The sequence below is a fragment of the Lutjanus erythropterus genome, chromosome 9, assembly GCF_056507025.1.
Source record: "Lutjanus erythropterus isolate fLutEry1 chromosome 9, fLutEry1.hap2, whole genome shotgun sequence".
Lineage (NCBI taxonomy): Eukaryota > Metazoa > Chordata > Actinopteri > Lutjaniformes > Lutjanidae > Lutjanus > Lutjanus erythropterus.
In genome coordinates, this window is record NC_139325.1 from 22,315,692 (window position 1) to 22,341,956 (window position 26,265).

Below are 26,265 nucleotides of genomic sequence, written 5' to 3' on the forward strand. Positions count from 1 at the left end.
ATGAGATATGCTGATACACATGAAAACAATGGGCTTTTTAAAACGTCTGCAGTGATAGATAGACAGAGAGAGGCAGGGGGGAAGAGATTTGGAGATGGAAAGATAAAAAGAGGTAGATGGGACTGATTGGCGCAGAGACCAGAGGAAGTAAGTGCTGGAGATAGCGACAGGACAGGACGGGAGAAAGTGATAGAGGAGGAAAGAAAAAAAAAAACAACGGAACATTTTTTTTAAGTTTCGCAAAGGGAGAAGGAGGGGAGGAGGAAAGAGGGAGAGAGGAGGGAGAGCAGAGCGTGTGTGTGTGTGTGTGTGTGTGTGTGTGTGTGTGTTTTTATGAATGAAGTGAGTCACTGCCGATGTGTCATAGGCCCGACGTCTTTATAAAGGAAGTTTTAAACAAGCCTAAACACTTCACTGCGCGCAAAAATTGGACTTACCCACACTCGCATCCCTCTCTCTGCACTTCTGTTGCCTCTCTCTGTCTCTCCAAACTGTCTCAAAGTGTCTCTCTGCCTTCAGCACCTCCATAAAGACTAGTCAAACTTTACCAAAGACTGAAAAGTTTGACTTTTTTTACCTTCATTTTTCTTTACTTTCTCTCTCTGAGTGCTTCAGTCACCATCACTCTGCTCTTCTCATTCATCCTCTCTCGTCCTGACAACTTTCCTCCTCACGAAGAAGAAACCGGACCACGTGATAATATCCGGAGTTCAATTTATTTATTAATTTTCTATTTATTGATTATTTTTATTTGCGGGTTTACCTACCCCTTGGATCCGAATCAATATGAGATGTAAGTGTTTTTATACGTGTATTTTAATTTTTACATGCTTTTAATTGCTAATTATTTCTCTTACAGCTTTGTTTTGTTTTTGACATTTTTGGTCTGCAACGTTTATTTAAGTGTTTTATCGTCACTTTAACAGGCTAAATTAAATCATTTGTTCTTATATTAATTAGAAATAATTACTTTACCTATGTTTTTTACATTCAGTATGGACAACTTTATCCCTAAACTGTAAAAGTTACACCAGGACAGGCAGCTCAGATGCTCCTGCAGTGTTATTTTGGCTGCGATTCTTGTGGTTCACCTGTAATTATCAAGCATTCATCATTTCAACAGCGCTGTGGTTCCCTTTTAATACTTAGTCTACCTTGTATTTGAACTTGAAAGGAAAAAGAATGAATGAGCTTACTGTTAAGAGAGTTGACTTGGCTGCCTCTATATAATTTATACCACCAACTCACGTACCTATCCAGTTGCAGGTGTGACAATCAGCAGCATTCATTGCAGTTGCTTATGGGTAAAGGGAGTGATGGGTGATATTCAGTGTCAAAGCCCGGCTTTTTAATGATTTAATGATTTGCATTCAGCCTGTGAAAACATGACTCTGACACTGAAGCTCTTCAGGATTCCTCCGCCAAGTCTGGAGCTATTGTTTATATTATGGTGCAATATCTTCCCCTGGAGCTGACAGCCGTGGCCTGAGGTCATTATCATTATGGCGAGATGACAGCCGCCTCTCCACTAATTGCTTCCGTTTGGTTCTCCCCCTGCAGTGCTGCTCGACTCCTCCTCGTCGCTCCTCTTCTCGCTGCTATTGGCCCAGCTGCCCGTCTTCACGTCTGCCTCTCCTGTACCGCAGCGGCGGCCCAGTGACATGGATAAACTGTCCAATCAGACGAAAAATCTAATGAAGCTCACCCAAGAACTGCTGGTAAGTGAAGATGTCAGTCATGACGATGACCAGTCTCTGTTGATTGGAGGAGAGGCTAATGAGGCCATGTGCTAATTGAATTGTTAGTGTGAGGGTGGAAGAGGATGTTGGTCTTAATTGATCTTTCCCTAATTGGATTTTGGTGTTACCTTTGTGGTGATTCACCATATTTACTACTGTGTACCACATTCTAAGACATATAAACTCTTCCTCATTGTTAGAATTTCACCTACTCCTGACTGATCAGCAATTACATTTGATATCCCATTTGTTACCTTGAGATAACAGCTAAAATTAGCATTAACCACCTCCTAGCTAATATTACCATTTGATAGTGTTATATGATAGGAAAGGTGCAAAATTCTTCTGATGATGTTACAGAATCAATTTACACCTTTCCTATTGTATCAGGTAACACCATCAAAGAGTAATGTTAGCTAAGAAGTGGTTAATCCACGTCTTTCTAGATTATTACTATCCATTGTCTTTTAGTTGCTGATCCATCAGGAGTTGATGAAATGATAATGATTTGTTAGACTTCGTTTTTTTTACGACCTACAACCTGTAACACAGCAGTATGACATTATCCTTTTGATAACTATGTTTACTAAGTTGCGAGGTTTATCTGCAAAATAATCACTAGGATAATGATAGGGTAAGATTTATGTAAATAAAGTTGCCTTGCCATGAATGCAATTTATGCAACACTTAACTGAAAGCTTTTTTCGAAGGAAAAGATGTTTTCGCTTTTCTCCTGACTGGTTTCGTCAAGAGAGTTTGTTGATGCGATTTGCTTAAGTTAGCTCTTGATAGACGGTGATGGACAGATAGTTCCTCAAATCATCTATTTTACTGTATTGTTTGAAAGTGCCTGCCCTTTTCCACACAGTTTCCAAGGATGGCTTCTTGTCAGGTTAGTGAAATTTGGGCACAACAATAGAAAGAACATCTCTCACAAAGTACAATTCAGCTCCCTTTGCTCGTAACAAAGAGTTGTTGAGCAGAGTCGGGTCATTCACAAACGTTACATCACTATACCTTTCAGTACAGGTATCATCACCCTTTGAGCAGCTCTTACTTTGCACCATGCATTGTTGTGGAAACCGTTTGGCTGAACTACACTAGGTTTACTCAGGATTCAGTTTGACTTAAGCCGCTTTCATTGATGACAGACTGGCTGGAGTCCATATGCATGCTTAGATCAGGGCAGCAAAAGCCTCAGGGGAGATTTGACTGAGTGATCTCACTTTTAATCCACACTAGACTCGGAAGGGAGGGGAGGTCTGACTCAGCAACCTCCTGGTCTGCCTGGTCACCTGACTGGTGGCGGTAGCAGGAAGATTGGTGGCCAGACCAGTACCTTTATTCAACAGAATTCCATAGAACGTGCAATTAAATAAATATCAAGTTTTATGTAACTGAGGAGAATAAACACACACTGACAGTCTACATGATGTGGCCAAGGTGATAGAGAAACAAAACATTACGTTCTAGGAACCAGTTTACCACATCTCCCATCCAGACAAATTTAGAACTATATATCAACACCATACCTGCATCCAACTAAAGCTGAACTGCCAAGCATGTCATCTGTGAAATGACAGCAAAGTATATCACATGCCTGTTTACATAGAAACATGTTTATGTTCTGCGGATAGACTGCGGAAGTGAGGATGGAGTTTTTTTTTCTCCTATGAAATGTGAATCACTTGCACCATACTGACAACTCTGGCCCGAAATCTTATTTTGTTGACAGTCAAGTGGATAGTAAAATCAGATTCGAGAACATAGCCAAGATTTGTCTCCAGCTGGTGATTGTGTATCAACACTGTGTTTTAACAGGTGAAAAGAAAGCGGGATTGTATCTCTGGATCTTTGGTTACACATGACTGATCGAGATTCTAATTTTGCATTATGCAAATCCTTAAACTCTTTTGTTCAGGGGGTGAAATCAAAAATAGCCACGTACTCTCTCTAGTTTTGGTCAGTAGATAGTGTGTGTGTGTGTGTGTGTGTGTGTGTGTGTGTGTGTGTGTGTGTGTGTGTGTGTGTGTATTCATCATGTGTGTTGCTTTAAAACAGTGTTACAGGCCATTGTTGACTATTGCAGTAGTCTAACCTGGGGTCCAGATGTGAAGAAGCCAGCCTCATCAAAGAGAGTTGGGGACAGTATTAGACAGTGTTCAGTAACACGGAAGATTTATTTTTAATTTTCTTTCCTTATTGTGTGGAATTCCACTAAAGAGCGGACAAAGTTAGGAAAGATAAATAGAATGGGAATCCATGGAAAGTCCCTGCAAAAAGGCTATGAAACTGATGCTTTAAAGAGAGAGAGATGTGTGTGTGTGTGTACACACACATTGGTCTATATAAGTTTTCCGAAGCTACTGTGCACGTGTGTGACTGAGTAAGTGTGTGTGTGTTTGCATGCATGCAGTATGGGTGCAAATGTATTTATGTATAGGCATTTTTGTGGTGGTGTGTGTGTGCATTGAGGGTTCTGTAAATAGTCATGGTTGTGTAGGTGCGGTGTTTAGTGTTTTGCTTTCGGTCGCCACAGCAAAGTGACTTGATAAAAATCAAAAAGATTTATCACATTCCAGTATTTGCATTCAGGAAGAAAAAGGCTGGATGCTAAGTTCTGTCGGGTGAGGTCATGATCTGCGATGGAGAGAGCAAGAAAAGGAGGATAAGAGGGAGAATTAAAGGCTGAGAAAGATGGAGCGAAAACCACAAGAGATGAAGAGATCAGAGAGCCAACTAGATGACAAGCCAGCGGTGTATGTGTGTGCATGCATGCACATGTGCACGTGAGGTTGCATGTGCTTGTGCACCTGGTAGGAGACGGAAAGAGGGAGAGGAGAGGGGGGGAGACACAGAGGAGAGGGTAGGGAAGCAGGGGATGGAAGGGGACAAAAGCGACGGAGACAAAACATTGGACCACAAACATAAGTGAGCTCTTATGAAAGGTTGATGGAGAGACATGCGAGACAATGCGGCACATTCATGACTAAAAACATCAACACAAACAACTGGAGGCAAACAGTAGAGCAAAGAACACACTGCATAACAGGTTAAGGAAGCATTAAGCACACACACAACCTGTTTACACAAAACATTTCTCAGCACTCATCATCCTAATGTTGTTATGTTCCTCTGTTGATTGGAAATGACGCAAGCCACATCAGTCATCTCCATTTATGCCTATTCATTACTGAGATCAGGCGAACATCTTTAGTACTACATTGTACTACCATTAAGCACAGCTGCCTTTAAGGTAGAACTCCATAAACCTGCAGCCAGGTTGTTTACCCCCCTCTGGTGGCCATGATGAGCACTACCTCGGTCGCCTGGACGTAGTTTACAACACAACTCTAGCTGGGCAGTGGCACTGCGTCATTCCATCTTTTTATAGCTGTGACCCTGGAGTTTCCCTACAGCCCTGTGTTGTCTGTCCCACTTGGAGCTTTCTTAGTCACTGCATATGTTGTTATCCTCATTCCCTGTAGAAAACATCCTGTGGGTTCAGGTCATTTGCTCTTATTGTTGACATTTGGGGTGGCTGAATGTGGGTGAACTCACACTGACCCGATCAACCACACTCCCCTCAGTGAGAGCTACTGTCTCTAAGCACAGAAAACAGCCGTCCAATCGAGGTGCTGCTGGACTAATACTTTCCTCATGTTGCCGTGACTTGTCTCAGGATGAGTAAAATTGCGCTGATGCAAATTACTAACCAACTGCTCTGTGTCTTGTTTTCTCTTTCAGAGGGAGCATGCATTTGACTCAGATGTGGAGCCCCACAGGTTCAGGTCTCTGCCAGAAATGAGCAACAGATCAGCCAATGATCTCAACAATCTTGAGGTAATGCTTTGATAATGTATTTGTGTGCGACTGTGTGTGTGTGTGTGTGTGTGTGCTTGTGGAGGGAGAGGGGCTGGTCTGTTTCTATCCGCTCAGTTACATCTCGCCACACCCATGCTAAGTCTCTAAAGTATGTCTGTGTTGTTTCCAGCTGAAGCCCACACTCACTCAGCTGCATGCTGACCTGAAGCTGTATGAGCACCACTTTGAGTGGCTCAACAAGGTTTCAAAGAAGCACCACCACCCTGCACTACCCAAGCTGGTAGAGATGATCAGAGAGATGAAATCTCTCATCACCCTGCTGCACCGTCAGGTAAAGAGCTGAGATTACCCTTTTTATTCTCATTAGACTGGGATGCACCAACAAGGCTTAGTTTTTAAACCCGATTAAATTCATTTAACTTAAAATTAAGAAAGATTATATTTAAACCTCTCTTTAAGCCTCAGTTTAGTTTTTAACTCTAAACTTAGATTACATGTCATCGGTTGCACCAAAACTTTAAACTCCAATTTGAACTGTGATCCAGTATTTTAAACTCACACTTTAACAAAAATGGCTGCTTTTTTTTAGTTGGATTGAGCAAAATATCTACATTCTTTAACTCCAGTTGATCGGTTAAAACGTTTTTTTCTTTACTGTACGATTGTTTGTTTTTAATGTTATATTTATTTGCCCATATTGCTCCTTTAATTCAGCGAAGATTTTTTTCGTAATGGTGGAGCTTCTCTACCAAACCATCATGAGCAGGCTAACTAGGGGAACTTGGGAACTTTTTAGTTAGTTTGCAAAAATATCGGTTTAGGTTTTGTGAACTTTTGAGCTAGCTAGCAACAATGTTGGTTAAAGTTTGTGAACTTCGGAGCCAGAGAGCAAGCAATGTGACGTTTTGTCATGAATACAGTGCAGGGGAAGGTTAATGGTCCTAACCTTTTATACTTGCTAGGTCCTGACAGCAATCAAATAGATTTTTCATTGATTTATTTACTTTAATTTGGGAAAGCAAGAATCTTCACACTGATTAATTTTAGTTTCAATAAACTTAACTAAATTTACTAAACTGAGATTAGTTTTTACTTTTACACCTAGCTTTGCTAAACTAACTAATTTTAGATTAAATTAGTCTTTGTTGGTGTAACCCAGTCTAAGTTGTCTAACACTTTCACATCATCTCTCTGTGAAATATAAATTACTTGTTGTCCTAATCTGTCTGTCTGCCTGTCTTCTTACCTACAGATGCAAAGAGTTGAAGCACCGAGGGTGACCCCGGCAACCCCATCCCTCCCGCCTCATCTCCCGTATCAGTTTGATGTCTTACAGTCCAGCCAAGAGCTTCTTCAACACTTCAAGCTCTTCTGTGATTGGGCATACAGAGCATTCATCACCCTCAAGCCCAAAGTCTCTGCAGTACAATGATAATCACATTTGTTTGTCTCCTTCAACTACTTGGCTGCGGAGCCAGTGAGGATTCATGGCATCCAGCCTAAGCCAAAGGGGAATAAGGACCATGTCAGTGTGCACTGTAGTCAATAACATCCCTTACGAGGCCTAAACGTCAACCAATGACATGTGTGTTGAAGAATGTGTCTTTCCATCAGAGCCAATAAGGATGCACTATACTGCAGCCAGGTACAACCATCAAGATTCCCGTTAAAGCAAACTGCCAGTTAAACTACAGTGATCACGTCATGATTCCCCAAACTCTCTCCTAAAGGCCTTTTTCATTACCGTGTTATTTATGTATTTATTTATTTATTGACTGTTAGTAATTTATTTAATTTTATTTATTTGAAGTTGTTATGTGTCACTCTCATCTTTATTTCTGTATTAACGTGAATTTATTTGCCCACATCTCTGTAATCTTTCTTTATGTCTTGTGTCTCACTGATCCTCAAGAAAAACACAGTAGCACTTCCTGAACCTATAGCTCTGACTTTTATTTAAACTAACTTAATCTACTTTGTATTTGTGCTTTTCTTCAGAGAATAATTCTTCCAGTAGATGTAGCATAATGTACATTTGGGACAGCCAAGGTTTTCACTATCTCTCACTTACAGTGCCCTTAAAGTAAACATTTTAGAAGATGTTACCGTTATCTTCTAACCATGTTAAACATGTCATGTCTTAACATATCAATTGATGGCCTACGAAATAGATCACATTTATCTGGAAATGTCGAGATGGCGGCCAAAGAGAAGTGAATACTTTCTTTTGCGCCACAGGCAGAGTTTCTTTTTTCGATGCCTGTTTCTCGCGTTCTGCATGAGGAGGCATATTTAACGTTGTGGTAAAGTTGTATGAATGTGCCCTGTTGTTGAGCACTGATGGACCTGATTAGATTCTTTGCACAAACTTGTTAGGATTAGCCTCTTGGATGAGTGAGATGGCTGATTTTGAACCTGTGCTTTGGGGTAGAAAAGTTTGTTTTTTTTAGTTAAACACCCAAAGCCTTAAAATACTATGTATTGTGACACTATGTTCTGTACAGGTGTACATAAATGTACAAGAATGTAAATTGTTGTATACAGTGCTTCTGTGTATTATATTGTTTTCTACAATATAATGTAGATTACTTTACCAATTTTATCACTATAATTTTTGTTCATTCCTATTCTAGTATTTGTTACAGTATTGACTATTTATTTAAGTAACTTGGTGGAACTATTTATTTTGTGCTGCAGGGGAGCAAGTCTCCTATCTTTTTGTACTTTTATACAGTTTTTATTCTTATTTACTATTATTATACCATCATGTTTAAATTATTGTTGTAACATCAAGTTGCCTCTTCCACACACTGATTGGCCTCAATGTGAAATATGTGCCTTGGTGAAATAAATACTAAAGAATGTGCATTATGGATTTTACTCAGTGGAATGTAACTATATATACCCAAATATATAATTATATAACCCATATTTACCCAAGTACAGAACTTATGTCCAAAATTCTTAGGTACTTGTACTTATCTTGAGTATTTCCATTTTTGCAACTTTATACTTTTACTCCAGTACATGTCAGAGGCAAATGTACCTCTTGCTTTTGCTTTCTGGCAGCTTTAGTTTCTAGTTACTTTTAGATGACATTTTTTCATACTATTTCTGTCCACTGGAAACCATGTATCTCAAAATGTAGTGATCTTGATAATCATAATAATAAGAAAATATTAACTATTTAAAGTCCATCTTGGATTAGGTTTAACATACATTGTCACAAAGCTGAAAACGGTTGTTTTTCTGAGGTCATGAAAAATTTACTGTTTCTAGATACCTGGTTCTCACAGAACAGCAACACTGCAAACATATGATGGTCTCATAGAAAATGATGCATTGCTTCAGTGGTGTCAAACTCAGTATCAACTCCTGAAACTCCTGAATCTGCATCATGGTTGCCAATAAAGGGCAGGTTGTAAATGTAAGACTATATAAATGTATACTTGTTACCCTCTGCATTTGGTTATTTTTGGGTTTAGTAATAACTTAATTGATAACTTTGAAAGCAGAAGTCTTGGAAAAATAATGGCAAGCAGACATTCAAGTGTATGACTATTATACAGATTCTAAAATAAATAAAGAAATAAATATACAAAGTCATATAGGCCTATAGAATTATATCAATGGTTATTTCCATTTGTGTAGCCTAGAAGCAAGGTTTTAATTCCAAAATGTTCCAGTTTGTTTAAAAATTAAAAACTGATGGCTTTTTTCTAGGATGCTACTTTTAATGTTACTAGCTCCAACCACTAAACTAGAGGGTTACTGCTGGGAATGACTATATGATATTGAGATGTTATCTACTATATATTGACAGTCTGTTGCAAGTGGGATTCATTCTGGGAACATTAAGTTCATGAACCCTGTTCCTCCAAAATGCAGCATAGAATTAAACTGTGCAAATTATTATTTGCAAGCCCTTGCAGGCCACATAAAATGAGGTGCCTGCAGGCCTTGAGTTTGACACATGCAGAGTCAACTACTCAACAGTATAACATAATAGATATAAACACTGGTGGGGACCATTTTACTACACAATGAGTACTTTTACTTTTGACACTTAAGTAAATTTAACTTATAATTCTTTGCATAAGTAGCATTTTGAATGCAGGGGATTATTTATAGTGTGGTATTTTTTCAGTTAAGGACTTGGATACGTCTGCCCCCACGGATTGGTAACCATGGTTCTCCACAATGTAAACTATGACAGATGGAAGTAAGGGCAGAAGCACATAGAAACTACGTTACCCAGAAGCCTCTGCGGCAGAGTCAGACTAGAACGGATAAATCTCCATCGTGAATAAAGCATTACAAATTATATTTGAATATCTTGGAGTGCAAACGCATTACTTTCAAGTGTTTTTCGTTAAATTTGAAATTTCTAAATATTTTGTAAGTGAGGTTTCAGAACGTCAATCTGTCTGTTGAAGCTCCTGACCAATGGTAGGCCCTCATCTATGGGAGCAAACGGCCAATCGCCGTCGCTGTTCTTGGGAGGCGGCGTCGGGCGGAGAACTGCTGTTAGTTTGCGCTGTGTTTATTGTTAAGGTTGTGTGGATTAGCACTGCGGTACCTAGTTCCTTTTCATATTATCAACATTATAGCTTAAAGATGAGTTAAAGATGCTCGGTGAGTACTGCTTCAGCCTGAATTCATGCACATTCTCAACGAGCAGTTTAATTACGCTGTTCCGCAGTGACCAGGGCTAGATAAGCTTTAAATGAAGGCCAGCAGCTGTTTGTTGTTACAGTAAAACTGGTGTTTCATGTGTGTACTGTGTGTATTCTTGCACTGCTGACCGGTTACATTAGGATACAGTTACAAAGTAGCTAAATGTGTAACTTAGCTGTAGCCTGTGTGTGTGTGTGTGTGTGTGTGTTGGTAGTAAGCACCGCACTGCGGGGACGGACAGAAAGGGACTGACGGCCAGAGGAAAGACAGCAGGGAGGGGGACCAGCTTCATAGACAGGAGGGAGGGAGGGAGGGAGAGAGGGGGTGGAATTTAAAGGGGACATTCTTACAAGGAATTACCAAGTTATAATACTGTATTTATTTCCATTTCACTGCATGTCAGACCTGTCCTGAGCCGCCTGCTGAGGATGACAGCTGGTGTTTCCAGGGAGGAATTTATGAAAGACACAGAAGAAAATATGCACGAAGGAAAAGCGAAACAAAAAAACATGATACTGTATCAAAACTAATCCACGCCTGCTTCCAACCAAGGAATACCCTCATCTGCTACCAGCTTGCTCTGGTGATGGCAAACTCAGTGGCCTTAGTGGTCCAAGCAGAACTGCTACCACCTCAGTCCACCGCCTCCCTGTCTCCATTTCCATCCCTCCTTGGCTCAGGAGAGGATGGCGAGGACGAGAGGGACAGAGGGGAGCTGGTGGATGGAGACAAGGCAGTAGTAGAAGCTGGAGAAGAGGTGGTTCTGGACATGGTGACGTCTTCTGTGTCCGGCCCGGCCCAGCAGCCCGAGCAGTCAGACCATCCCTTCCAGTGTATGGATTGTGGGAAGAGCTTCAGGTGGTCGTCCAGGCTGACACACCACCAGCGGAGCCACAACAATGAGAGACCGTACCGCTGCAACCTCTGCCCCAAGGCCTTCAAGGGCTCTTCTGCCCTGCTCTACCACCAACGGTACCCATAATAAAAGGATTTTGTGAATTCTCTTTAACATCTGTGTAATTGTAACACTGTTGCACCACTATCATGAAGCTGTGAATATTACTTTATGTGTTGGAGTGAATAAGAGAAAGAGTGTCTGTTTACAGGGCAGAAGTACATTCAACAGCTGGAGAACCAGAAACAGAACAATTTCAATAAAGTGATATCACACTTGAGGGCATGCTGTTGTAGTGAATATCAGCATGGCTGTGATTCAGTCATGTTGATATTCAGTACAACAGCACATCTTGTGTGTTATGCAGCAGTTCTAAAAGAATCTTTACAGTAATAAGCAACAACAGATGATGATTTGTTTGTTTATTCAGCTCAGCCAACGTAGTCCTGCAACTATCAAAAACTGTCAAAACTGCTGTTCTTGTTGCCTACTTTGTGTTCTTTGTCAGGTTGAAAAGTGTGTGACAGTGATGTTGCAGTAATAAGACTGAATCATTACTGAATAAGACACCATTCCGTCTCTGTCACTACCTGTTAATTAGTGTAACATTAATGTAATGGTTCTTAGAAAGCCTGTAAAGAAGAGTGATACATATAGTTAAAAGTCACAGTGCTGACACTCTATATCAACACTCATGGATTACCTCTTGTCTAGTCAAATTAATTGGTCAGAACTAATTTTAGCAAAGATAAATATCTGGAGCAAAGACTGGACCCACATCTGCCTCAGTTCAAATTGGTTTAGTCTGTCAAAACTGAGGTTAACATGAAACTCAAAGTAGTGTATGTTATGAGAAATCCATAATCCATAACTTCAATGATAATAGTTGCTGATGTATAAGACAAATCACAAGAGAAAGGATTGCAATATATTTCTATACTGATTATGTTTCACACTTGTAATGACTGTATATATTTAAGTGTGCTGTCATCATAAATTGTTACTTTTCTTTTGAAGGTCTCACTCAGGAGAGAAGCCTTACAAATGTCAGGACTGTGGAAAAGCCTTCAAACGCTCATCTCTGCTCCAGGTGAGATGTCAAACAAAGTCATTTCATAAAGAAAGATTTAACATTTAAGAATTTAACATTTTAAAGGCATACTATGCAGGATTTTCCTTAAAAACAATGTATTGATTCATAAAAGCATAATCCCTCTAAATCATCACTTTTGACCCACTAGAAGTGTGTGGTGGTGTCAATATATGCAGAGAATCTGCTCTCCGCTTGCATTTTCTTTTTTTATCCTTATTTGTGCTTCAGAGTGTAGCAGCTGTGAAACAATTAATAATGATTGATTTATTTCTGATTCACTGCTTTGTTCTCGCTAATGCCACTCCCTCATTTCATTCACTTTCTGCCTCTCATTCATTGAACTTCACAGGAGGAGACAACTTTGAATGCCATCCTGCATGCATTCTTTAATGTTTCTTTGCATTGGGGACTGGCCAAAGAATATTTATCAGTTACTTTTTGAAATCCAAATGAACCACTCTTCACATTGGTGTTGCTGGCACCCGTAGAATCTATTTAAAAAGAAAATACATAATTTTTAAACATGGTTCACTTGTCACTCCAGCAAACTAACATCTCTACCTGTGTTTGTCTGTAGGTCCATCAGAGTGTTCACACTGGAGTCCGTACCTTCTTGTGCCCCTATTGCCCCCTGACCTTTAAATGGAGTTCTCATTACCAGTATCACCTGCGGCAGCATACTGGAGAGTGTCCATACCCTTGTGACACCTGCCCTAAGGCCTTCAAGAACTCGAGCAGTCTGCGGCGACACAAGAATGTCCATCTCGGTCTCAAGCCTTACACCTGCTCAGTGTGTAACAAATCTTTCACTCAGTCGACCAACCTGAGGCAGCACATGAGGATACACACAGGTGAGAGGCCCTACATCTGCAGCGAGTGTGGACGAAGCTTCACACACTCCTCAAACCTGGCCCTGCACAAGAACTCTCACTCCAACCTCAATGCAGGAGCGAAGGAGGGAAAGCGGGGAGAGGACACAAGGAAGGGAAATGAGATAGTGGAGGTGGTGGTAGGGACTGAGGAAGTCACATCATCCATGTTGACAGACATGGTGGGATTTGTGAGCCAGGAAGGAACTGATGGAGTTGGGGTAGGGATGGAAGAAGTGTTCCTGTCAACCACCTCGTCTGGACAGAATCCGAGCCTTCTTCCCCAGCTTACCCTCACCTCCTCTGGGGGGGACATGTGTGCTGCATCGAGGGCCATTGGGACAGAGGTTCACCTAAGCACAGATACCGGGGCCAGTGTGCTGCTTTACAGCTGTGGCAGCTGCAGCCACACCTTTGGCACACGAACAGAGCTGGAGGAGCACCAGTCCATCCACATGGCTCCAGAGGAACATGGGGCCACTGCAGAGACAGGGGGGCCTGGGGCAGGGATGGAGGTTGGAGATGGACTGGTGGGAGCTGGCCATCTGCTGGCTGATTTTGAGGAGGTAGTGGAGACAACCACGGTGGCCGAAAATGGACACACGACAGAAGTGCTCCTTGGACTGACGGAGGGAGCGGACGGCAACAATACAGTAAGTGATTGGATCAAATGGATAGAAAAGAGAAAATTAAACCCTCCTATCTTACATGAAAAGAAAAGAAGTGGAATTACTGTCTGTAGATCTGGAATCGGGTCACAAATGGTTGTATGTACCCCGTTTCCAGCCACCCACATCTTAGATTTGTTCAGCAATTCAAAAAACTCTGGTCATTGATGGCTGTCTCCCCATGTTAGGGAAACAATTCACCAATCAGAGCTTAATAGGTGGGATTAGAAATGGCGGCGTCATCTTCCTATGAAAGGTATGCACTGATGTCACTTTTTCACTGGAACACGCCCTTCATTCCAACTGAATGGCAAAAAAAAGTCCTGCAACATGGCTGCCCTTAGTAGGGAAAACTGTGAAACTGGGAGTAAAATAAAGGATTATCTGCTTAAATGAAAGGTAGTTGAGTCGATAGTGATCTTCATAACTTACCAAATACACAGTGGTCTGTGGACCTTGACAATGCGGCCAGGAATCAGGTTTCTGGACATTTAATTGTACTTGATTTAGACTTTGGGGAACTAAACAAAGCAAAGAAGGTGTACAAAAGCCTTGAAGCTTGGTTCATATGTTACTGCAGGATTTGTCGGCAAATGAAAGTGATGAGGACATCAAGGATATTCTGGTTGTATTTGGACAGGTCTGTACAGATATTATTATTTTATGACATAATTAAAGAGACATGTTCAGATGCAGCAGTGTTGATGTTTGCAGTTATGAGTGAGGATCTGTGACGCCCTGGGCATTTGTTTAACATGCGGCTCAGTTACATGGCATATAAATAAAAGAAGCTAAATATTTCATTTATAAGTAACATTAGTTAATACCTTACATAACTTTAGGTATGATTTTACCCAAAAATCCAACATACCTGGCAAAATGTCAACAGCAAATCCATGTTCTAGTGCCTGGATTCCAGTTGTTGCAGCGACTTGCTTCCTTTCTTTAGCTTTTGGCAGTTTGTTAAAAGATTGCTCCAATTTCTTGTTGAATCTATTTGAACAGTCAATCAAGCAACTAGTCTTTCTCATTTAAGTGTGTGTTTTTTCTGTTTTTGCGGTTTTTGAGTTGAACATAAATGCAGCACTTACTGCTGCTCAGTGGGTGTAACAACAGTGCATCATCATGTGCATACCCTCTATACAGCAGTTTAACTATTTAGATTCATGCCAATCTACAGATCAACATATTTGTTCGATCAATGTGGTAAACATTGCTCCTAACCCCTGCAGCTTCTGTGTCAACTTAAAATGATTTTAGTGTGACCGATGTGTTATTTGCTACTGATTGTTTTAAGGAACACAAAATAAGCAGACATGAACAGAATGTAAGGCTAAATACATAAATGAAGTGAAACAAAATGGCAAATCAGGCTGATTATTAGACTACATTGTGTGATGTACAGTTTATCTACTGTTTGTAATGTAGCATGGAATAGAATGAAGGTATTCTTAGGTCAAGACAAACACTCATCTGTCTGTAATCAAATGTTAATTGATCTAAAAAATACCAGCCTACAGTATAAAGTGCTTGAGTTCAATCTGTTGATATGTTTTTTGTTGTTGATATGCATTACTTCCTTTGGTTTGTCCTCAGAATGTGGGCACCACCCAGGCCCAGTTTGACCTGCTGCAGAGCTTCACCGAGGTGACTCAGAGCTCTGAGACCGTTCAGCCAGAGGCCAGAACCACATGGGCAGGGCTGTCATGTGGCTACTGCAATAAGACCTTCAAGACCAGTGGAGGCCTCAATAGACATGTGTCACTGGTGAGAACGCTCTTCTGCTAACGCTGTTGTATGAATTACAGCAATGTACTGAATACTGACCACTGAAATGTATCTATCTTACAATAATCTTTGCCTTCTTTTGTTTGTCCAGATGCACTCTCTCTCATCACAGTCCCGCTCCCAGTTCAGCTGCTCCGCCTGTGACCGTTCTTTCCCCCTTCTCTCCTCACTCCTCACCCACCAACATTCCCACACTCCTGAGCAACGTCTCCTGGCCGAAGCAGAGGCTGAGATCGTGTGCCCTCCTTCCCTTTCCCTGTCTCTACCCCTCCCCTCCTCTCCCAGCCAGGCTGACAAGCAGCAGGAGGGCCAGAGGGAGATCCATGTTGACATCATCGCCGTCGGTGAGGAGCAAGAGGAGCAACCGGCCAAACCGACCAAAGCCCCAAAAAAGACAGGAGCCAGCAAGAGCACTCCTGCCGGAGGTAAAGACACTGTAGCAGAAGACATATTGGTATGGTATGATATTGGTAGGATATGCTTTCCCCTGCACTGGTAATTTGCTTAATGCAAAACTAGCCATGCTATATGCAATGTCAGATTGGCTGTTTAATACATTTCTAGCAATCAGGGAACTTGTTTATTTTTCTTGAAAACAAATTAACACTAAAGAGGAGGTTTCTTACTGTGATAATTACTGTAATAATTCTTAGACAACCAACATTTATTCTGTTTTTAGTGTATTATGTCATTTTTCAATTTCAATTTTCACATGCTTTAATGCAGAGAGGCCATACCGCTGCTCAGAATGTGGAAAAGCCTTCAAAGGTTCATCGGGGCTGAAGTACCACATGAGGGATCACACTGGGGAAAGGCCCTACCGCTGCACTGAGTGTGGAAAGAGCTTCAAGAGGTCATCACTGCTTTCAATCCATCAGAGGGTAAGGCTCCAAGGAATTTACACACAAGTTAGGTTTCCAAATGAGAGATCCATCATTTGGGAGCTAAATTTGATCATTTATGTCAACATAGAACTTAAGATTTCTCTAGTTTAAAGGGACTGCAGCTGTCTAGCATGGTTCACATCCCCGCAGACGAATGCAATCTAAAACAGACATATCCAACGAATAAATTTCCCTCCAACACAGTAACAAACTAACAAACTAGTTACAGCTTTCTTGTGACTAAGTGGCTGTTATCACACAACACTTTCATTGCACTCTTTAAGTTTTACTCATTACAATGGACCCATAAAACCATATTTACATATGTAATAACAACTACTACAAACTGTCCAACTAATACTTTACTTTTTTGTACTGTAAATACAATTGGCATCAGGGCTGTGATGGTATGGATTTTTTTTTACTGTGGTAAAAAAAAAAAAGGTTAAAGGTTAGTAGTAAGTTGTCAGTGTGGCAGTAAATGTACCGTGTAGCTTGTAAGTTAATAAACACTGCAGCTTCTCAAGACCAAGAAAAGTGTTGTCTGTTCTGTTCCAACTGTTTTAGGTTAGCCTAAAAGTAGGCTGGCTAACACATTACCTTCATGCCTACAACGTTAGCTCAGGTCAAATCAGATTACTTTCAGAGACTCTGAAATCCAGCCTTGAACTTAACTGTCTTTTTGTAAAATAAATTCACAATGATAGATCCAGCTTTGAATGTCATCTGTGGTTGTTTATCTGTTTTTCCATGTTGAAAACAGCTGTTAAAGCTAGCCATCTATTGGCTAACGCATGATGCCTTGGAATGACCTTGTCAACCAATCAGAGGCTGTGTTCCTAACTTGTCGTATGTGGCAGTGCTGTTCTCAAACGCATTTCGCAATGGAATGAGATGAGATTGACCCCACAAAAATTATTTGCTATGATGACAGTAATGAGCTCAACCCCACTGTATGCATCACATGACCATGCTATTGCGGTAATACAGTTAACATCACAGCCCTAAACGTTATGTTCATGTGAAAAAAAAAAAACAGTGCAAAGTGCAAATTATTTTCTTTCTCATGTCCACTTTATCCAGGTACACACAGGTGTTCGGGCATTCCAGTGCCCTCACTGCCCTCTCACTTTCAAATGGAGCTCTCATTATCAGTACCACTTGCGGCAGCACACAGGTGAGAGGCCATATGTGTGTAAGGAGTGTGGCAAGTCCTTCAAGAACACCAGCTGTCTGCGTAGACACAGTCAGATGCACTCTGGACTGCGGCCTCATACCTGCTCCATCTGTTCAAAGTCTTTCTCGCAGACGTCAAACCTCAAACAGGTCAGAACAACCAGAAGAGATTCAGCTGTGAACTTGTGTCGAGTTTATATTGAATAGATCTGCCTCATCTCAGAAACTGTTTTCCTCATTTGTCTTTTCTCTTCTCTTGTTATTTTCCTTGAGCAGCATGAACGCACCCATTCTGGTGAGAGACCCTTTCAGTGCACACACTGCAATAAAAGCTTTACGCACTCCTCCAACCTCCAGCTCCACCTTCGCACACACTCCTCAAGCAAGGACTTCAAATGCCCGTACTGCTCTAAGGAGTTCGTTATGCACTCCTACTTGCAGAGGCACATCCGTACTCACGGCAGCAGTGTTCCCCTGCCCTGCCCTGGGGTTGGAGGTAAAGAAGGAGTGGCTGTGAAAGCCAGCGTCGGAGGAGTGACAACCACCACGACCCTGCTCAACCCCATTACCCTGGAAACCTCAGGAAACCATGGCAGCCTGATTGTGTCCCAGCCAGCACTTAACATCCCTCCCAACACCTCCCAGAACTACTTTATGATTCAGACAGCCAGCGGCCTGCAGCTCATTCCTCTGTCATCCCCAACACCAGCCCCTCCACCTCCTCCTCCACCACCACTGCCACCTCCATCCCAGCCCCAAAACTTTTTCCTCCTACAGTGCCCCTCCAACAACGGCAACCAGTCCAGCTTGATCCTTGTCCCGACAGCGAACAACCCTCCACCACCTCCGGAGCCGCAGACCCTCCCTGTGCTCCAGACGATCCAAGCACTCCAGCCTGTCCTGAACCAAACCCAGACTCCCATGCAACAGTTTCCGACCATATCGCAGCAACAACAGCAGACCAGGATCATAATCACCAACAATAATAACAATGCAAACACTCCTGTTGCCACGCCGACACACACTCTCTCAGCCAACTCCCTTCTGACCAAGCCCATATTAGGGAAAAGCACACGGACAGCACGGGGCAGACGGGGGCGCAAACCAAAAGCTACTCTTCAGAAATCTGCAGCTCCTGTCAGTCAGGCTGCAGGTGGATCTCTGTTAACCACAAACAGTGTCACACAGACTATTACTGCTGCTAACACCATCACAGAGCCATCATCATCATCTGTATCTCAGTGTACTCTGTCAACATCTTGCACTACTGTTCCAGTTCTTTCATCCTCAACCACTGTAGCCCCCACAGTGGATGCCTCAGGACCCCCATCAACTGTTACCACCACAGTATCCACAGCATCACTTTCCACTCCTGTCCCTGCTACTCCAGATAATTCCAATACCGCTGTGGGGCAAATAAGGACAGGGGAGAGCATGGCAGGGAAACAGTTTGTGTTGTGTTTTGACAATGAAGGACGAGCGAAGGAGGGGATGAACATTGAGGAGGGTGGGGAGTCATATGTATTACAGTTTGAAGGGGACGCATCAGCAGAGGCAGTGGATGGTGGGATGGGAGGAGAGGGAAAATCACTTGTGTTGCAGATCAAGACAAACGGGCAAGATGAAGGGGAGAAAGGGGAGGGGAAGGGAGGGATGATGTCACTTCTGCATGAATGGGGTGGGGAGAAGCAGGGGGAGAGACAGGCAGGAGAGGAAGGCAGTCAGGGAGAGTCTTATGTACTTCATTTCCACACTGAGGCACAGGGCGACGGTCCATCCACTGCTACCTTCAGCCAAGGGCAAGAAACCAGCCTGCAGCTGTCCTGCACACCCACCCAAAGTTTGGTGCCACTTGACGGGCAGGAGGTGGTGTTTGAACTTGGGGGCGAGACCAAGATGGAGCAGGAAACTGAGGAGGGGATGCAGATGATAGCACTGATAGAGGGTGAAGGAGGAATGATGGGAGAAGAAGGGGGAGGTTGCAATGCTGCAAGTGGTAGGGTTACTGAGGGTGGAGGAGCCATGGAGAGTATATTTCAGCTGGAAAGTGGAGAGGAGATTGTCATAATTGAGGTCAGCACCAGTAGTTTAAGAGAAGGAAGGATGGAGAGAGGAGGTGATGAGGAGATCTCACAAATTAATGAGGTGAAATATGAGGGTGTGACAGCAGAGGCACAGGAAAAGTCTGTAAAGGAACACAACTCTACAGACAACACAGAAGTCCAGACATCGCCTGAAGACACAATAAGAAATGGACCTATACCTAATAAAGAGATGCAGTTCTCTAACTAAAACTAGTGTGCATGTTAGAGAAGAAGAGAGTGTGTGTGAGTGAATGCCTCACTATTTGTGGGCTTGGTGTGTTAGCACTTTAGTCAGTTTGAGTTCTCCTAGAATTGAGGGAGAACATGCAGTTAGATGAATACTGTGTTGTTATCCCATGGTGCCACATACTAGAAATGTTATACATTCAAATAGGCTGTACATGGACCTCGGACTATTCCTTAATATATTAGATTAAATGATACTGTCATTGGCAGTTTGTTTATTAAGTAAATATGTTTTGTGAATAAATGTTGTACATGGCCCAACTTCTTCACATTGTTAATATTAAAGAGTAGCTAATTAATTATTAATAAATCTCTTAATACCTTTTATCATTTGCCTTTTTTGTTGTACTTTCTTGTTTTTCCTTTTTAGGAAATTTAAAATATCTATATAATCACAACACTTTGTTTTTTTTTTAACTTCAGCTCATGAAAAATAGGAGCAAATACAAAAGACTTCTGTGCACATAAAAGTTTTATTTCTCTAATTCTGTTTACAAATTTGTTAAAATCCATTTTAGTGAGCAGTTCTTTGCTGAGATAATCCATCCACCTGACAGGTGTGGCACATAGAGATGCTGACAAAACATGATTATTGCACAAATGTGCCTTGGACTGGTCACAATAAAAGGCAACTCTAGAATGTGCAGTTTGATCTTTAAAAAAAATACTTTTATTAGGCACTGAACTATGGCTATTTCACATATGGCTAGAGATACCAAATATTTTCCCAGAAAGGTAAAGTCATGATCTGCTCTGCCAGCACCCTTTCCTCAAAATTTGCATGCCAAATCCAAAAAGAGAAAAGAATCAGAGTAGAACACAGAATCGAATAGCTGTGGCTCCAGAAATACTTTTTATTTTCTTTTGGCCTGAAATGGCTCCTCTGTGAGTAAAAGTTGCAGACTCCTGAAAACTAAAACACTAAACACTAACACTAAACGTGTTCAACATGATACCTAGAGAAAAGGGGCAGTGCAATTAACAAGCAACCAAATAAATAATATAAATAGACAAACAGTATGGGATATATAAACTTAATTTAGAAAAACTGAAATTAAAAAGAAGAAAAGAAAAAAACATTTTTCAATGAAGAGTTCACCACACAACTGGACAATTTTTAAGCTTTTTTGGTGTCTTGAGTCGTGTAAAGGATTATGCACACTGAGTACGTTATTGTTTTGAATCACCCTGAGGTTTCTTTTGCAAACAAGACCAGTTCACTGCACATTATCCCGCTTATACTATTAAAAATAATATAACAATAATATAAAAGTAACAACATGTCTTTATTGACTGATTGATTTTTTTTTTATCGCTCCTACAGAGTCTATGATCTGAACTGCGTCCATACCATTATAAGGTTGCTGCATCTGGAGCGCAGCCTACGCTGTTACGTAGCGTTTGCCATTCACACAGCCTTTGCGCAGTGCGGAATGTAGATACGCAAACAGCGTAGATCGAAACAGAGAGAACGTGCAGTGGAACATAAAACTGAGTACGTCCTTATTCGGAATTCCAACTTTCCGCAAGAAACGACTGTGGCCATTCAATCAAACAAACAAACCGTCGCGGACTTGACAACAAACTGAGAGACACATACAGTGTGTATCTCACATTTTCAGTTTAATTTTAGCTGCGTCGTACAGGAGGTAAGCGGAAACGGGGGGGTGAGGACAGGACCAGAGGGTCTGCATGTGTCAGGACAGACCGCAGCTCTCTGTAATAACCATATAAGGATTTCTACAAGGTCTTTTCGCTTTGACTGTAGCTTTGATGATCATTGTTCAACGTGCATATATGGCGTGCATGATGCACGTACAGAATGGTGGCTGGCGACATATGCATGCTACCAATCCTCCATAATCCTCATCTGTCTTTGTTGTTTGGAGCCAGCATGGGTACACTGTGACTACTGGCTTCACTATGCATTGCATAATATGAACTCTGTAAAGACACTGACCTCTTTCAACTTTAACATGTCATAATATAGATAACGCAGTAAGCTGTCTGTCAGTCTACAACAGCATCAGTTACCTGAACGATTTAGTGTCTAATGAAGCTACAATGTTCGATCGATTAATTGATTAGTTGTCTGCCATCAAATTAATCGCCTACTATTTTGATCTTTCCCAAACGTGAGTATCTTCTGAACTCTTTAGCCCTCAATGACAGTAAACTGATTATCTTTGTGTTGGCTTGGACTGGGATCAAAAATTGTCACCATTTTCTAAGATTTTATGGACCAAACAACTAATCAATTAATTGATATTGTAAACCCTAACCCTAACCCGTTTGTTGCAGCCCTAGTGTCAAACATCCAAAGTTGCATTTAGCTGTTAATCAGTTACAACCTTAAAATGTGTTTTTTTCAGGGTCCCTGTGCACAGTGTGGATGTTGGAGTTTGCACATATTTGAGTTCTGCTGTTCGAGCATAAAGCCTAAACATGGTAAGGCTGGAGTTGGATCAGGTGGTGATGAGGAGGATGAAGGAGGACGACATAGAGGTGGTCAAAGCCCTCATCAAGGTTTGTACAATAAAATTAGATAAGGTTTAGGGGCGGGTTCACACCAGCCTTGTTTAGTCTGTATGATCTGAACCCTGGAGCTTTCAAATCTTTGGTATGGTATGTTTGGGTTATCTTCCTGTTTCGGTGACTGGTTAACTATTAGCACGCTTTCTACCAAAATGTGGACTGGCGGTGGCAAACCTGGACAACAAAGTAAGAAATACCTGCACTTAATTAAATTATATCATACATGCTGTCTTACAAGATGTTCATATGAGCGACCATCTAAAGTCTGCTCATATATGCTCCAGATTATCACCAACATGAACAGATCTTTACGGTGTTCCATAATAAACGATATCCAGGTAGAAATTTGGAGGGGTTTGTTGACTTTTTATCTGCTGACTGCATGAGCAACTGAACTGACAATTGAATGACATTTCCAACATGTGACTTTTGTTTAAAATTTGTGTATAGTTTGAGTTTTGCCTTTGTGAACACAAATTGGACTGACTCAAAAATTAAAATAATGAATCATCCTCGTATTGGTTTGATTCATGAACTGGACCTCTAGGTGTGAACTCATCCTTAGACAGGCTGCTTTCATCACATCGTGAAATTACTCTTGTCCTTGTGAGACTTCTGCTGATATTTTTCAAACTTCTATCAATGTTTCTGCAGGAGGGCTGTGAGGGCACAGAAAACCGTCTCATCCTCCACATCCTCACTCGTCCGCTCTGCCTCTTCATCCTGGCTGTTCTCTCCTCAATTCTGCGCTGCCTCGTTCATTCCTTCATCCTGGCCCTCGCTATTCCTGTCTTCCTGCTAATTGTCTTTCTCAAGATCACCATGCCACGGTCTACTGGGGTTCTGGGCAGCAGCCGTCCCTACTGGGACTATGTGGGAAGTAGCTACAGAGGGACTCAGGACGAGACACTGCAGAATCCCTACTGCAGGATTAGTGGCAAGACACCAGTGACTAAAAGGGTTAGTCAACTGTTTTGCTGGAAATTCTTACTTTTTTTTTGGTAGTTTTCAGCTAAAGGAAAAAATCTGCACTTTTCATGCTGATATTCAGTCAGTGTTTATTATAAATGTAGTCAAATGAAGCAATAAATTCCTCAGTGAGTGTTATATTCTCTACTTGGACAGTGTGATGTGATGGATATCTGTTTTAGGAGCTTTACATCACCATTGTAACGTTACCTTCAACTACCCACTTTTTTCATCTTATGTTAGTTACTTCACAGTTAGCTTGATATATATTTTTAATAGGATATACATGTGTTTTGTATATAGTGATTTTGATACTCACCTCAGTGTCTTAGGTAAATGTTAATGTTAGCCAGTTTGCTAGCATTGTCATCTACATTTAAGCTCTACAGACACAAAATAAAACTCAACAAAACCGTCTCAGCTCACCTTTCCACTGTTCTGACAATAACCAACTCAGGTTTGATTGAGTTTAACCCTTAAGTCACCGAGTTAAAATGTGAAAATATTGAGAGAGGTTAGACATCAGAGAAGCAGCAGGGAGAAATGATGTGTAGAGCCAGAATGTTTTCACATCTACTGTTGAATTAAAGCTCTACTTTAACCGAAGCAGAGTTGGTGAATACTATATTATATTACTATAGAGCTGACAGGAAGTAAAAAACGTGTAGCTCATGAAATACATGTGCGTCCTACTACATTGTGAAAGTACAGAACTGACCAAGAAAGATGACTTATCCTTCCAGAGCTGTATCAGTACCTAGATGTATCAGGATGCACTGCATGCAAGCTTGTGACCCACATGCCTGTGATGCAGTGTGAGACCATCCAAGCTTATAGCTGTTACTTTGCAAATCAAAACAAAATACCCATATAGCCCTTGTTACTCAGAGGTGGAGACTAAAAATCTAACATGAAATATCCTCTAGTTCTTCCTTAATACCAACTACAAAATTGTTACATCACTGGATGCAGGAAGAAGAACAACATTTTGCAGCAGGAGAACTCTGTCAATATAGCAGTCGTGAAGAAGTTATTCCTTCAGTTGACTACATTTACATCAAAATTGACATCCATGAGAAAAATGACAAATTTTCCCTTTTATTGTAGTGACTAAATGTTGCAGCCAAATAATTTTCTTTCTTTTACTCAGCCAAGGCGCAGAATTGGAACCAAAGAAAAAGACAAAGACGCATCAACAGAGAAGGTCACCCCAGAGAGGGAACAGACAGCAGGGCAGGTCTGGGTGGCGGACTGTGACGGCGACATCATTGGCTGCATCTTCCGGGAAAGCGGAAGTCGAGCGGGCATCGGGAGGATCTGCAGGCTGGTGACGGGCTGCTGGTACCGCAGGGAGGGCCTGGGCCGGCTGCTCCTCCAGAGTCTGGAGCAGAGAGAGCGGGAGACTGGTGCTCACAGAGTGTATGCACACGTCCCCTACCCCTCCAAGGTGGGGGAGGCCTTCTTCAGGAAGCTGGGCTATCAGCAACTGGGGGAGGGGACTGATGAAGAGGAGGATGAGGAGAGGAAGCTGGAGACTCCTGAGAGAGGCTTTCTGGGACACCCCCTCACTAAGGTGTTTTACAAAGACCTGTGATTGAGTACTGATGGATTTAGGAATATCTAAAGGTAAAGAGGACTGTGGATCTCTGTTGAAGGTGATAGCGTCATCGCTGCAACATGTTTGTTTAAATTAATAATTTATTGGATACTTGTGTTATTTATGTCAGTATTTATTTACTGTATGTGTTGCTGTTCTGTTTGTTTTAAGAATATTTTTACCTTTTAATCATATTGAGTACAATCTCTCCATTTTCATACAACAAATGGTTGTTTATTATTTAATAATTGCCAAGATGCCATATTGAAGCTTCTGTCATTATTTGTAATGAAATAAAATATTTATGTAAAATGTGTGTTTCCTAAATGTCTTTGTGTTGTTCCTTTCTTTAACATTTCAACACAGTAAATGGCGTGTGAGATTGCATGCGTTTTGTTTGTGAGTGAAACCATCCAGATGTGTAGGAGGTTGAACAGTTACAGTTACTGTATAGGAAGTATGTGTGGTTTAGGTGAATGTGCAGAATTGATCTGCTTTTATCTTTTAGCGCTCTTTAGCTGCCGTTGCTCTCCCTCATGTACAGTGTCTGGGTATATGAGTCTGCAAAACTGTGCTCCCTCCCTTTGTTTCAGCTTCATTCTTTCATTTTGGTTTTCTTTGTTCTATTTTAGAATGACAATTCAGAATTCTGCAATCTTTAATGCTGGCAGTAGAAGTATATGGAGGTTGTTAACTAAATATTTTAGTGCTGAAACTGTCACTTTAATAATCGACTGACAGAACATTTATCAATCAATATTTTTTTAATTGTCAAGTGAGAATTGGCAAACATTTTCAGGGTGCAACCTCTAAAATGTATTGATTTTTACTCTTTTTAGAATCTCATTAAAAATGTAGTGTATTTAAGCTTTCAACTGATGTAACCAATACATTTAAATTAACTAATTAATTAGAAATAAACATTAATGTATAATGAAAGTAAACGTTAATTGCTGCTCTAAAATATGGAATTAATTCCAAAGAATTAATCAGAATCACACAAATAAATCTACCTGATAATTAATGTTTTAAATGTAATTACCATAGCAGCTTTTGGCACAGCACGTTAAATATATGTGGATGGTATTCTGACTCAAGAATATATGTGGTTTGCAGGTGAATGACAGTCTATGTGACTAAGTGGGGAAATGCACACAGCTCCAGTCTGAGGCTAACCTTGATATGGTTAGCAGCCCTCATGCTCGCGTCGCACAGCTACC

General features: G+C 41.3%; 3 protein-coding genes across 3 annotated transcripts; all 3 read left to right on the forward strand.

Annotated features, from left to right (window-relative positions):
* Positions 1 to 427: 427 nt before the first annotated feature.
* On the forward strand, positions 428 to 8,585 carry il11a (interleukin 11a). The gene is made up of 5 exons (XM_084726609.1): positions 428 to 793; positions 1,561 to 1,718; positions 5,487 to 5,582; positions 5,734 to 5,895; positions 6,817 to 8,585. Exons 1-5 carry the CDS (start codon positions 787 to 789, stop codon positions 6,994 to 6,996), a joined length of 603 nt encoding a protein of 200 aa, XP_084582735.1. The 5' UTR covers positions 428 to 786; the 3' UTR covers positions 6,997 to 8,585.
* A 1,471-nt stretch (positions 8,586 to 10,056) lies between these two features.
* Positions 10,057 to 20,269, forward strand: znf628 (zinc finger protein 628). Its single transcript, XM_084726610.1, has 9 exons — positions 10,057 to 10,199; positions 10,645 to 11,213; positions 12,154 to 12,226; positions 12,807 to 13,751; positions 15,363 to 15,533; positions 15,646 to 15,979; positions 16,281 to 16,435; positions 17,522 to 17,764; positions 17,891 to 20,269. The coding sequence occupies exons 2-9, from the start codon at positions 10,828 to 10,830 to the stop codon at positions 19,904 to 19,906; spliced, it is 4,323 nt and encodes a 1,440-aa protein (XP_084582736.1). The 5' UTR covers positions 10,057 to 10,199; positions 10,645 to 10,827; the 3' UTR covers positions 19,907 to 20,269.
* A 1,095-nt stretch (positions 20,270 to 21,364) lies between these two features.
* On the forward strand, positions 21,365 to 25,126 carry nat14 (N-acetyltransferase 14 (GCN5-related, putative)). Its single transcript, XM_084725682.1, has 4 exons — positions 21,365 to 21,593; positions 22,317 to 22,470; positions 23,134 to 23,439; positions 24,599 to 25,126. Exons 2-4 carry the CDS (start codon positions 22,390 to 22,392, stop codon positions 25,040 to 25,042), a joined length of 831 nt encoding a protein of 276 aa, XP_084581808.1. The 5' UTR covers positions 21,365 to 21,593; positions 22,317 to 22,389; the 3' UTR covers positions 25,043 to 25,126.
* The last annotated feature ends 1,139 nt before the right edge of the window (positions 25,127 to 26,265 follow it).

Excerpts from the sequence above, each read along its gene's own strand:
- il11a (XM_084726609.1), top strand. Across the intron at positions 1,719-5,486 it reads AGCTCACCCAAGAACTGCTG|AGGGAGCATGCATTTGACTC; the intron begins GTAAGTGAAGAT and ends TTTCTCTTTCAG. Across the intron at positions 5,896-6,816 it reads TCACCCTGCTGCACCGTCAG|ATGCAAAGAGTTGAAGCACC; the intron begins GTAAAGAGCTGA and ends TCTTACCTACAG.
- znf628 (XM_084726610.1), top strand. The coding sequence starts at position 10,828 with ATGGCAAACTCAGTGGCCTTAGTGGTCCAAGCAGAACTGCTACCACCT. Across the intron at positions 12,227-12,806 it reads AACGCTCATCTCTGCTCCAG|GTCCATCAGAGTGTTCACAC; the intron begins GTGAGATGTCAA and ends GTTTGTCTGTAG. Across the intron at positions 13,752-15,362 it reads GAGCGGACGGCAACAATACA|AATGTGGGCACCACCCAGGC; the intron begins GTAAGTGATTGG and ends GTTTGTCCTCAG.
- nat14 (XM_084725682.1), top strand. The coding sequence starts at position 22,390 with ATGGTAAGGCTGGAGTTGGATCAGGTGGTGATGAGGAGGATGAAGGAG. Across the intron at positions 22,471-23,133 it reads TGGTCAAAGCCCTCATCAAG|GAGGGCTGTGAGGGCACAGA; the intron begins GTTTGTACAATA and ends ATGTTTCTGCAG. Across the intron at positions 23,440-24,598 it reads AGACACCAGTGACTAAAAGG|CCAAGGCGCAGAATTGGAAC; the intron begins GTTAGTCAACTG and ends TCTTTTACTCAG.